The sequence below is a fragment of the Diplotaxodon limnothrissa genome, linkage group LG2, assembly GCF_057381915.1.
Source record: "Diplotaxodon limnothrissa isolate DT_005_m linkage group LG2, D_limnothrissa_male_GT1.1, whole genome shotgun sequence".
Classification (NCBI taxonomy): Eukaryota; Metazoa; Chordata; class Actinopteri; order Cichliformes; family Cichlidae; genus Diplotaxodon; species Diplotaxodon limnothrissa.
Window position 1 is genome coordinate 36,358,674 of NC_140597.1, and position 13,151 is coordinate 36,371,824.

General features: G+C 38.6%; 1 protein-coding gene across 2 annotated transcripts in view; it reads left to right on the plus strand.

Annotated features, from left to right (window-relative positions):
• Positions 1-13,151, plus strand: part of atp11c (ATPase phospholipid transporting 11C (ATP11C blood group)) — a 40,001-nt gene that overhangs the window by 7,431 nt on the left and 19,419 nt on the right. For both annotated transcript variants that reach the window (XM_085363238.1, XM_085363235.1), the window contains exons 2-3: positions 10,768-10,887; positions 12,239-12,328. In XM_085363238.1, coding sequence (XP_085219364.1) covers positions 10,768-10,887; positions 12,239-12,328 — 210 coding nt within the window. The remainder of the gene's footprint in view (positions 1-10,767; positions 10,888-12,238; positions 12,329-13,151) is intronic.

Genomic DNA, 13,151 nt, shown 5'->3' on the forward strand with positions numbered 1-13,151 from the left:
CTGATGGTGACCTTTGTTACTTTGGTCCCAGCTCTCTGCAGGTCATTCACCAGGTCCCCCCGTGTGGTTCTGGGATCTTTGCTCACCGTTCTCATGATCATTTTGACCCCACGGGATGAGATCTTGTGTGGAGCCCCAGATCGAGGGAGATTATCAGTGGTCTTGTATGTCTTCCATTTTCTGATGATTGCTCCCACAGTTGATTTTTTTCACACCAAGCTGCTTGCCTATTGTAGATTCACTCTTCCCAGTCTGGTGCAGGTCTACAATACTTTTCCTGGTGTCCTTCGAAAGCTCTTTGGTCTTGGCCATGGCGGAGTTTGGAGTCTGACTGTTTGAGGCTGTGGACAGGTGTATTTTATACAGATGATGAGTTCAAACAGGTGCCATTCATACAGGTAACGAGTGGGGGACAGAAAAGCTTCTTACAGAAGACGTTACAGGTCTGTGAGAGCCAGAGATTTTCCTTGTTTGAGGTGACCAAATACTTATTTTCCACCCTAATTTACGAATAAATTCTTTACAAATCCTACCATGTGAATTCATGGATTTTTTTTTTCACATTCTGTCTCTCACAGTTGAAGTGTACCTCTGGTGCAAATTACTGACCTCTGTCATCATTTTAAGTGGGGGAACTTGCACAATCGGTGGCTGACTAAATACTTTTTTGCCCCACTGTATGTATAAAGGCTCATCCAGAGATTTTCTGTGCTATGGCTCAGCTCTAGCGTTACTCAGAGTGTTTGCTGTGAGATGCGAAGAGAATACTGAGACGTGTGTATTCTGGGTGTTTGTGTTTTTTGCTTCGTGTCTATGTCTCCATCCGTGTGTCTGCGCATGGAGGAAGTCGGGTGGGGACGTCAGCATCTGTGCTGTTTCATCATCCCAGTTTTTCATCGTCACCCAAAATGATAGGGTACTCGCTGACACAGAGAGAGAGGAACAGCATGTTAGGATTTAACGAATGCTGGAAGAAAGACGAACGTGTCCCCTCCTACACGTTCATCACTTAGGTAAAGCAACAGCCTCCAGTGATTATCTTCATGGCAAACTCCTGGCTAGGAAGGAAGTGTTGTTTAGTCAAAGGGTGAAAGATTTGTCTTTTTAATGTGGCTACAGTTCACTGAGAAGAAATGCTTTGTAGGAATACCACAGTCAACCATGCCTTCTAAGCAGTGGAAGCAGGGGAAGGAAAGGGCCACCATTGATTTTTGTCATTAGTCCTGTTGCTCTCCTATGCAGCGTCTTAGGATAATTAATTGAGTAGTAATTACAGTCAGTGTAGCTTGGTACATTATTAAAGATAATGTCATCAGAGGGGCTGTAGCTGAGATGGAGTTTTTTTTTTTAAAGCTTGTCAGCATTAGGACATACTGTAAATGCTGTTTTTTTTTTGTTGGTGTTGCATGGCTCTCTGCCAGTGTGGTGTGGGGGAGCAACCATTGTAGTGTACTGCAGTTTAGAAACCCATGCTCTACATGGGGAAAAAAGCAGCCGCATCAAGAACTTATGTCTAAGTAGCTAAATCTAGTGATTTGTCACACACACACACACATACACACACACACACACGCAAACAGAGTACAGAGAGTGTGCACTTAGCTGGAAAAACCATACCCCATCTAAGGCTAAACTACTTTGATATATAATTAAAGAGAAATTTAAGTGTGACTAGGCTGTAGTTTAAAATGTGCTTGCTTTTCCAGGCCTTAAAATGTGAAGTCTGGAGGTTTTCTCCGTGAAATCCCTGGAAAATAATGTGCTTTTCTCATTCTCCGCAGGACTTTAATTTAACTGGTTGAGAACAAAGTGAATAGGTGAACAAAGTTCACACTCCTGAAGGCGGATTAAGTTATGTGTTAGTAAATGAATGTTTCAAGACTAAACCGGTTAAAAACATCCATGTCTATATTGTCTGACCACAGTTGTCTGTCAGCAGTTTGTGACTTCACATGCATTTCCTGTTTTTAATATTAATGGGCTTTTATTGTGTTTCTTTAAATTTCAAAGGTCATCTTTTTTGATGTTACTCACAGAAAATATGAAACCTGTTACTCACAAAACAACTATGGCTTTTAGACATTTTATAAGTTGTCACTATACCAAAAGTGTCGCTATATGTGTCTGTGACCAAAATGTTTGAGGAAGTTGTTCCCAGTGCAAGGTCATGATGAGTTTCCCTCCTCCCTGTTGTCGAGAGATGCAGTCTAATATAGGTCAGTACCAGCCAATGGTACACTACACTCTGTGTCTAGTACAGCTGCAGGCATGCTAGTGGAACAATGAGCCTTTGCCTATCCACAACGGCTCCTTAGGATCAGCGCGCAGTTCAAGTTGGACTGTTATTACTCTGAAGGCTATTCATCACAATGTGCAAACAGCGGACAGAGGAAGAGAGTATCCTTTAATATGGGGCCTTAATTCAATGCCATGGGCCTAGTGTTGCTGAATCCATAATGGAGGTAACTCCTATTATAGTATCATATGGATTAATGTATCTACCTTTTATTGATTTGGTAACCTTTTGTCTGAAACTGTTATTTGCTGCTTTTAATGTTTTATTTATTTATTTTTGGAGAGGGAACTTTATTAACTTAATTGCAAAATTCAGGTGTGTTGCATTGTGTCCAAGTGTGCTGCTTAAGAGACAAATGCTGTTTAAAGCTTTTTGTGCGATTGCTTTATTATGTGCTGAACCACCCAAAACCACTTTTGCATGAAATTAATGGTGCTGTACAAAGACAAGTCGATTTGATGTAACACTGTATGGGAATGAAGCAATAGTCCTTCTGCTTTGTTAGGAGAGTAAATATCCTTTTTTAAAAACTTTTAAAGTGAACTTTGTCTGAACTTGTAGTCTCTTCAGTAAAACTGTTTTTATTCTAGGTGTTCCACTCATAATGAGATGAAAGAAGCTGACTTTGAATTCTAAAGTAATATAGGCGCAGTAGAGTTTTTGTAGTGTGTTCAGATTTTGCAGGCATCATCAGCCACGTAACCAGTGGTTGCTGATATATTTGTGGACTATTTATTGAATCATCTTTCTTTTAAACTGGACAAAACTGAGCAGCCAAGGGGCCTAAATGAGGATGAAGAGCACCTTTGAGCAGCCTTTGAATGATCAAACAGGTGACAAACACATATGCTATTAAATAATCTGGATGCACATCCTGTAATCTGTGGCGCTAACTGTGTAAAACTACCAATATGTGACTAGCTTACATAGCATAGACTCCGGGATAGCTCAAAATGTCTTTGGATGAAGGAATGGGGATTTCAATTCTGGAAATCTTTTTGTATTTTGAATCTGTTAGGTTTAAAAACAGCTAAAGGACTTTGTGCTGAAATTAGACAAAATAGCCCACGTAAGATTGCTTGATTTAGAAATTGTTTTCCCACACAAGAAATACAACAAAGAGGTGAGTACTCCTCAAAGTCGTTGTAGTAACAAAGCTTTAATTTTGTGCCTTTGTGCTATATTTTCCTCAAAGGAAAATGTAGCCACTCTAAATTCTTCTGGTATGGGCAGTGAGCACTTTGATGTGTAATCAAAATTGAGAGAGTTACAATTAGTGAGACCGAGTGAGCATGCTGGAATAGGACAGGCAAGTGGGCTGACAAGAAAAACAGAGAATGTAACGGAGCAATGTGCCAGAGAGCTGCAAGGGTAAACAGCACTAACTCAGCCCATGTATCTTTCCCCTTTTATTCAAACAGTCATTACTCAGCTTTTTTTTTTTTTTTTTTGCTTGTCATAATCACAGTTTTAAGTTTCTGTTAGAATGTTTTTCCTGTCGTCATTAACGGTTTTTAAAACAGTTTGCTAGAGACGAAGCATTTGTTCTGGAAAGCCTTCCAATACTGTCAGAATCCTTTCGGGTGTTTAGGCATATATTTTATGTTTCGCTCACACTTTCTCCTCAATGTGGGGAAAATAGAAAACAAAGATCCAATTCAGTGACATTCTCAGTGTAGTGCAGGTTGTACACATGCAGCATGAAGAAGAACAAACATTCGTCCCTAGTGCTCTCTCTTCTTTGCAAAGCTCCCTCACACCTCATTAAATATATTTAAGTAGCTTTTCTGAGTGCATTTTTTGAAGCTTAATGGCACAGCTCTTGCATCATGTACTGGAAGAGCTTAGTGTTTTATAACCCTGCTGCACAAGGTTATAAAACCACCAATGGAGACTGATCAGAACAAAGCTGAGCATACTGTATTCTTTTGGGCTTACATTTTCAAATTGCTTCAACAGTTTAGTAAGAAAAAGCTACAGCATCGATTTAGTTTGACCACAAAATCTATTTGTGTCCAGAAAAACAGCACTTGCTGAACCATTGTCACACTTTGTCAGTAGATTTTTTTTCTTCTGCACACTACAGTGTCATCTTTACTTCTTGCAAGACATGCACGTATAAGCTGTTGGAGACACAATTCAGTTAAACCTTGACAGAAGGCTTAACAGCAAAAGATCAGAAAACACTTTCTTGTCCAGAGAGAGAAATTGTGCGACCCAAAACCACTTCTGGCGGTCTCTGTAACAGACTTGCTGGCCATAAATGGTAACATGTTTGTGTCAATGAAGCAGCGTGACAAAGAACTGGATTTCTTCTAACATTCCCGTGTCATTTACACCTCAGGATCATCTGAGGGTTTTGCATTTCTGCTCTGGAAGACAAAGAAAAAACAGCAGTATTGAATCTGCTATTTTCTCTAAATGAAGTGTACAAGCATATGCTGTTATGTAAAGACAGCGATCACGTGCAGAAAGAATGTATAACAGCACAGCCACAAAGTACTCAGTTTATCTTGATTGTGTGGTTTTTACTGTAGATTGTTTGATGTACAGTTGTGGTCAGGAGTTTACATACACCCATGGGCATGAACATCATGGGAGTTTTGGGCTTTTGATGATTCCTTGAAACTGTTTCTCTTTCTCTATTCCACATAGAGTTAAACTTATTGAAACAGGCTCAAATCACTCAATCACTTAAATCTTTTAATAAGTGTTGCCGAAGGTTCTACAATGCCCTTTAACTTTAACTAAGTGCTAGTTCATTGCTAGTGTGAATGTGAACGGTTGTCTATTGTGGTACAATGTGGTGAAATGGTCTGCCCGGTCTTTTGCAGTTTGTTGGTTGGTTTATGGAGTGTTTTGTGTCTTATGGTATGAATTATACAAGTATTGCTCACAGGAACGGCACAACATCATGTTCTCGTACACAGCCACATCTGACCTACTTCTGGCTTGGTTGTATCATTTTTAGAGCAGAAATAATTATTAGGTACACCATAGTAGCTGTTCAGTCGGTCTATCACTATTATAATATAATATAGGAGTGTGTGTCTGTATGTGTGAGGAAGAAATATAATGCAGTCAAATAAAATACTTCAGACTGCTACACAAGAAAAATGACCACAGTGGTATCAGCATCTCAATGATACAGTGCCAAAGGCATTAAAAATACATGAAATAATCATTTAAAAATCTGCGCTGTCAGAGAGTTGTGGTCTTGATGGATTGTGATACAATGAATAGGCCTTGTAATTTTCTGGTTACTCAGTTAGTTCTGCTTACAACATGCAGATTGACAAAACAGGATAGTCACTGAATAGTGAGATGGTGTGACAGCGCACAGTGTCATCAGACCAGAGTCATCATTGGGTGTTTGGCACCAGCTGAATGCAGTCTTACATTCCCCTCGCTCTCAGCGGAGCACCTTTCCCCCTCCGTCCAAGCCTGTGCTTATTTCACAATGTATGCATAATTAAATTTAGGGCATATTTTAATATAAAGTTTTAAGCCCCGCTCAATTTTCTAATGCACCATTTATTTTTGACTGAGCAATTACATCTCAGCTCGATTGACCATCGGCTATTTGCTTTATTGATCTCCATTCACTTTTGGTAGTTGGTGCTTTATCATCAAGGGTGAATACAGTTTGATATTGACATACTGGCACTTGACTCTGCTTTACTTACTAACATCACTGCCATTGAATAGATTTGTTTGACCTTTGACAGTGAAGCAGAGATAATGCAATAAGTTCTGTTTTTCCTTACATTAGCATTTCTTCTACGGGCTTTAGCTCACTTTTTTGGAGATGAGCATTGCAATCACGTAACTGCTCAAAAATGAAGTGGCCCCCACCATCTGACCCTCATTATATTTTACAGTGACTCCACCACTAAATCAATGGCCGTTCAATAGTTCTATTCTTATCTTTAGTGCCGTAGGGCATAGACTATTTCCTCATTCAATACAGAATACTTTTTCCAGTTTTCACCATGAGTTATGTTTGTGTAAGTGCCGCTTCTTTTTGAGAACCCTCTCTGAGGTGACGGGGTTTGCTTATGTGTGCTCTTTCACAGCTTTTAAGCACCATTGTTGGCTTAGTCTGCATTACAAGTAGCATTTTTTCCTGACTGATCCGTGACCTTAAAACTATGGACAGAAGCCAGTAACCTAGTATTGCTAGCTGTCTGGTCTATGAACCCGTAAAGTAAAATCCAGAGCCCTTGAATACTTTGATTCAATGATATTCTGGTTGTAGAAGGTGTGTTTGCTTGCATTTTATGCTGTGATAGAGAAGCCCTTTGTAAAAGTGTTCTATTGTTTACTACTAGTTAAAAATTTGCTTTTACAGTTCTTTCAGAGTCCATAGGACAACTTTCACAGTTACTTCTTCTACACAGAGTCAGTATAGAGATCCTTGGGTTATTGCTCCTGGGGGCAGATTATTGCTATTTGATATGGGTGAGGGATATGGATATGCATCAAATCTTGGATCCTGTTGTACTTCTTTCCTCTCAAACTCCTCTTCCCACTCACACTCTGTTTGCATCCGGTCCTGATGGAGTGTAACTGTGTGCTGATCGGGTGGGGGATGCTAAAGTTGACATCCATACTGAGGTGTGAATGTGGCTGTTCATGCATAAGGGAACATTATGTAAACCTATTGGCTCCCTTTTCTAGTCTGGACTATAGGAAAGATGGGATGTTTTTTTTACAGAATTAACACTAAGAATTTGTTCTTATTTAGCCGCCCCCCCCCCCCCCCCCCCCTCCCCCCCCAACTATTAATGAGAAGCAAATGGCTGCATAAATTCATTATGAATGCTGCGATTTTTATTTATTTATTTTGGTCCCTACTTGCATAAATTAGACTTCAAGTGTTTGAGGCCATTCTTTGATCTAACCCCTTGTCTGAAACAGACTTTGGGAAGTTTGCTGTCCAGGTGGCCGCAATTCACATGTTCCCTGGCACTTGTCCAGGATCAGATGTTCATGATAATTTGTCGTCTCAGCCCACATGCTACTGGCCTTTTATATTAGATAAAGCAGATCCCCTGCCAGCACAACTTTATTTACAGTCACAGTATTAGCAGAACAACTTATGCTTGAACAGAAAATATAGCTATTTTTAAAACATGTGGCTAGAGTCCTCATTTGGACGATGAAATAAAATGACTACAGCACGCAAGCGTATTTTCTGACACTCTTTCTGTGTGTCTTCTTTGTGTCAGTGTCTGATATTTTTTGCTTATGCAATGACATTTGAAAGTAGGCATTCATCATTGTTTTTTGTTTTAAAAATAATTTGGCTGGTAAAAATGAAGTACTTGTTCACAATATCAAGAGTTTATGATTAATCCCAGAGATGAATCGCCTGTCTGTCTGGCAAGTAGTGCTTTCTGTTGTGGTTGTAGAGTGGTCATTTTCTTTTCTTTTTTTTTCTTTTTTTTTTTTTTTAGATATTAATGTTAATGTGCATAATTGTACATAAATACAAGGGGACTAAACAAAGACATGTACATTTGGACTATGCGTCAAATATGGTAATTTGATATTGGTTACATACATTAAATTGAAAGTACACTGAAAACCACTGTCAGCTGTGTATTATATATGAGTTTTCTGAAGAATTATAGTGCTGTAAGACTAAGTATCTGACAGCCCGAGGTAGTTTCACTTCTGCCATTATTGAGTATCCAACCCAACGCCCAGTTGAAGTGATTGATTGGTGAGTGTGTACTACTTTGAAATGAGAGCACTGTGATTCCAGCAGGAAACTAAATCTGTATGCCAGGTTTCCAATAATCAGTTAAATTCACTAGTTAGCCAACGTATGAGTACAGTATAAAAATAAGTTGACTAAGCTCCTCCATAGAGAATCATAGAACCTGCTGATTTTAAAAATTACAACACTTGATATTGGCATCATATTGGTAGTAATACAGTATGTTGTCGTTGATAATTTGTTTCACTCCTACATCAAAGAATGGCATATTACAGTATGCAGCTTGTTTAACGGCAGATAAGCTTAACAGAAAAGGTATTACATAAATCTCCTCTATCTTGTGATACAGTTTGTGAAAACAGAGCTAAAGTCCAAAAGGTTTCATGGTTTACTTTTTTTTATGTTTCTGAAAATGTCAAAACTTCTAGATCATTAAGCATAAAATATTTCATTGATCTACTATTAATTTTTAACTTAAAGATCACAAGCCATGTTTATTCTTCAAATTATTGTCGTTTAGCAATGATGCATTGGGATAAATACCCATAGCATGTTTGTTAATGGTTAAACCTAAAAACTCTGTTAGGTTTCTGAGAAACCACGCATCAATCACAATCCAGGCCAAAGATGGAAAAGTTGCCGACGTCATTAAGAAGGCAGATTTAGTTGGTTGACCAGTTGCTGGGTGACTGGGGGTTTGCTTTATGAGGTGTTGTTTGTTTGCAGTTCATACATCAAAAACTGTTCCGTAAGCTACATTTTTCTGACATACTGTTCGATTAAGATGAGATACAAGTTAAGATTGGACATAATGTAAAGGCTGGTTGTTCTTGATTGAGAATCCCAGCTGCACACAAAAAAATGCCACAGTCTATCAGTATATTTGGCTTTTTGCATGTGCAATACCTTTTTTCTATTGGTTACAAATGGAAATGTCAAAATATGAAATGGGGAAAGAAGCAGTTAACAACTGTCTCTTATATTTTGACAACTGTTAAAGTAGTAACTAAAGCCACTAAGGCTCTCCAAATCATTTTGGCTCTGAATTTAAAAGTTTTCACAAACTCTTGACATTACACATCCTCGTCATGTTGTTAAAGCTCTCAGTGGAAAGCCTAACCTTTTAACATGGGAAAGAAAATATTCAGGTATACAAACAATATAGATATAATTTAAATGGTCAACAGTTTGTTTATTGTAATAGGGTTAATTATTTACAGTCAACAGAGTCAGGCTAATCTCTCTATAGTGAGATGGGAATATCCTTGAAGATAAGAAAGATGTGAATTGGAAGCAAGTATTGTTGTAGGTCTGGCTAATGCATTGTACTGGCTTTGTTTCCAGCCCTTGTAGCTGTCCACCTAATGGCTTGGCCAATACTTTTAGGTCACACTTGGCATTCTGGGGACAAAAAAATTGAGATTGGACTCTGTTTTGATTTTGGATAGACCAATTTCCTTTTCAGTGATAATGAATCATCACTCTTGGCACTGATCTTTTCTGTATTTAACGGAATGGATATTGGCTAGATATTTCCTTGAACAATAATAAAGTTGCAAAATCAGTTCTGTAACTCTCTAGGGAACAGTGTAGTGACATATTTAACAAACCTTAAATAAAATAATGTTCACTGTGTGTGGGAGATGTGTAGTCATGGTCTTCTCTTTTTTTCCACACAGAGAAGAATAAACCGTTGTCCTACCTGACAATTTATCACTTTGATTTCTCATGTGAGTTTCCTTTTTTGGGTTGGTATTTACAGTTGCTCTTGAGATTTATGTAAGGTGAGCACCATGGAAGTTATGACAACAACCTGGCTTCTGTGCATTGTTTGATTTACCTTATGTGCCTTTATCATTTTGGCAGGACACAGTATACCTCTGGTTTCTGAACAGGTTCCTCAAATGTTTTCTCTTTCAAATATTAAATTAACACACACATCCACATTAGAGTGCATACTGCATTAGAACAAAAATCCAAAAATCTAAGCTGTATATAAAAGATGCAACATCCCCCAAGTGTCAAGTTTGGCATTTGAAAATTTGGAAATCCACTTATTTTTCCTTTTTTTTCTTGCTTTATCTGCTAAAGTTTGAAATGTCTAGCTACCTAGTTTATAAGTTGCTTCACTCACTTTGATATTAAACGGATTGCTATTGGTAACAACTGGACCCAATGGAGTTGTGTGGATATACGAGAAAATGCAGGTTTTGGCCTCTCTGTTTTCACTTGATTAATTTTCTTAACTTTTTTTTTTTTAACTGTATTGAACATTTTGACACTATGACAGACATAACAGAAAGTGCACATGCATTTATATAATCTGAAAATAAATTTCACCTTATTTTGAAATCTCTTGAAGATTCTGGCCCTTATTGAATTTTTATCTAGCCATTTTACAATATATTGTCCAGTGCCCAACAGTTTTCCACTTTTCAAATCTTCATTTTCTGATTCACAGTTGAAACTTTAATCTCATAATTATATGGCTGGAATTTAGGCATAATTAGACTGCCTCTGTCTGCAACTATTAAAGAATATGCAATTTTTTTAAATTTGTATTAGATCATGGGTAAAATTTGGACTTTTTTTCTCCCAACAAATTCATGACTGTTGTATGGTGCACACTTGATTTTGTACCCGAATTCAGTATTTAAATGACAGGAAGAAGAGTGAATTACTAACATGTCCTGTTCCTTTTTTTTTCTCTCCTCTATTTATCTTAACCCCCATCCCTCCTCTCTAGTTTGGTGGTGAGGACAGAAGAGTAGGCAGTAGGACTATCTATGTTGGTCATCGGCCGTGTCCTGCCAATGAAGTTTTCATCCCACCCAAGTTCTGTGATAACAGGATTGTGTCCTCGAAGGTAAAAACATTACACTCCCATGCATTTGCCAGGGCTCCAGTCTGGCAATGCACCAAGACTTTTGTTTGTTCCTAAGCTTGTGTTATGTTTTATCTACCTGTAGGCAGTTTTTTTATTTAACACTTGCAAAATGAACTCTTGAACAGTCATCAGCATTCCAGTGGCTTCCTTCCTTTGTTTCCTGTTCCGACTGCTTCTCCTCATACTTGTCTTGGCTCCCAATGGAAGGCGATTATTTGTCTGTCAGTGAAGCACAGACTGTGGCAAGGAAATACATGGCTGCTATTAATGTACTGGAACGGTGGGCAATTCAGGCTTCCCCTGGGCTCTGACTACAACCCCCCTTCTTCACCACCCAAGTCTTACTCTACCTGTTAGTTCTGTGTCAACAGCAGGCTTGGGAAAGTACTGACTGACTGGCTTTGAATATCTAAAGTGAAAGTGATCAGGGGAAGCAAGTGAAGTGATAATAAAATGGCTCTAGGATTTATAGTGATGCAGCGCATCTCAGCGAGGAAGGGTCAATCTATTGGTTTCTGCCAGTATGTCAGGGTAAGCAATCTTTAATTACCCCAGCTGCAGTGTTTATTCTCCCTTGTGCCTCTGCTCTTCCTGTTTCTTTCCAGCAGTGTCCAATCTCTGCCTCTTCTCTCATGTTCTCATTGCACCTGCACCCTCCAACCTCTCTTTCTCGTTGCTTTCACCCTCTTTACTTCTTAGCGAAATGAGATATCCATTCTGCTCGTGTGGCATTTCAACACTATCCCCATGCACTCCACAAAAAAGGGCTTTATTCTTGTTTCTGTGCAAAGCTGTGTAGACGTGCTTTGTTATTGACACAAGGTTACCAGCGGGGTATTGTTGAGAGGTCTCTCAGGGAGTTTTGCAGATAAGTGTTGCTTCAGCGCCGATGATATCAACAGTCATGGCCACTTAAAAAAGAAAACACAAAAACAGTCACCCACCTCGTAAGTTCATTGACTCTGCATTCAAGGGTAGCCAAATATAAGAGATACATATCTAATCTGAATCAGTGGAATACCTGTGGTCCCCCAAGGCCTGTCTCCCTAGTTGGTGCAAAGAACAGAGACTATAAGCTATTGAAGTTGCCTTCCTATTTTCCTTCCCCAGCTCAAACAGAATAAACAAATACAGGACTGTGGATATTGAATGTCTCTAATCTCTCTTCCTTTGCCAAGCCTTTCTTTAACTTTCCTGAGTCTGGTTACAAAACATGGTAGAGTAGAAAAACCACAGAGCAACAAAGAAAGTCCACATGCAGTTTTTTCCATTTTTTTTTTCTGTGATTTCATGTTTTTACATATGTGCTTCCTCTTTTCTCCCCCAACAGTATACAGTATGGAACTTTCTACCAAAGAACCTGTTTGAACAATTTAGAAGAATTGCCAATTTCTACTTCCTTATCATCTTCCTGGTGCAGGTAAGGGCAAGCTTTGTCTGTCTGCCAACTCAAACAGTGATAAGTGATATAATCTTTTTAAAATAAGGACTTCGTGGGTGCCTTTTGTTTATTTGATGGTGTTAATTTGTAGTCAGGTCCTCCGTATGAAGGTTAGTTTCGGGCCGCATTATGTTTTTTTTTAAATTAAGTCTGAATAGATCAGTGTAAGTGATCGACATGCTGACTGTGTTGCCTGCATAAAAAAGGGGTGTGAGAAACTACATCCATGTGCATGTAGCCATAGCAGGTGTGCAATAGTAACAGGATAAGTGTGTGTACAATTATAACAGATGTGAAACTGCTCTACCTTATTTCTTTACTGGGCATGTTCATTTGCGTGAACTGCAGAAAGTCAAAAAAAAAGTTTATATTGAAGGCACACTGATCAGTACAATTGGTCATGTTTAAATGCCTTGCTTTACTACGCTCCCTTACACCCTGCTCAGGTTATAGCGTTATGCACAGTCTGTCATTTAATCCTGTTTATAACTTTCAAAGAACATGAAAAATTCAGCATTATGGCAAGTCATCAGCAGTTTAATTCAACTAACTCATTCATCCAAGACCTGGTCTCACATGGTTTTCAAGTAAAACGGAAAGAAATTTGAATAGTTGAAAGTTGCTTCTCACTTTGTCTGAGAAGCCCATTTTAACAGGTTTGTAGTACTCTCATGCTAATCCCTGAATTTCTTTTTGTGTCACTGTTTCCTTGGTTTGTCTTGTCCGTGCTTAATTACTGGAAACTGAACTGGTTGAGGACGCTAACTAATAGACTTCAGCTGTACTCTTAAATGACTTCTCT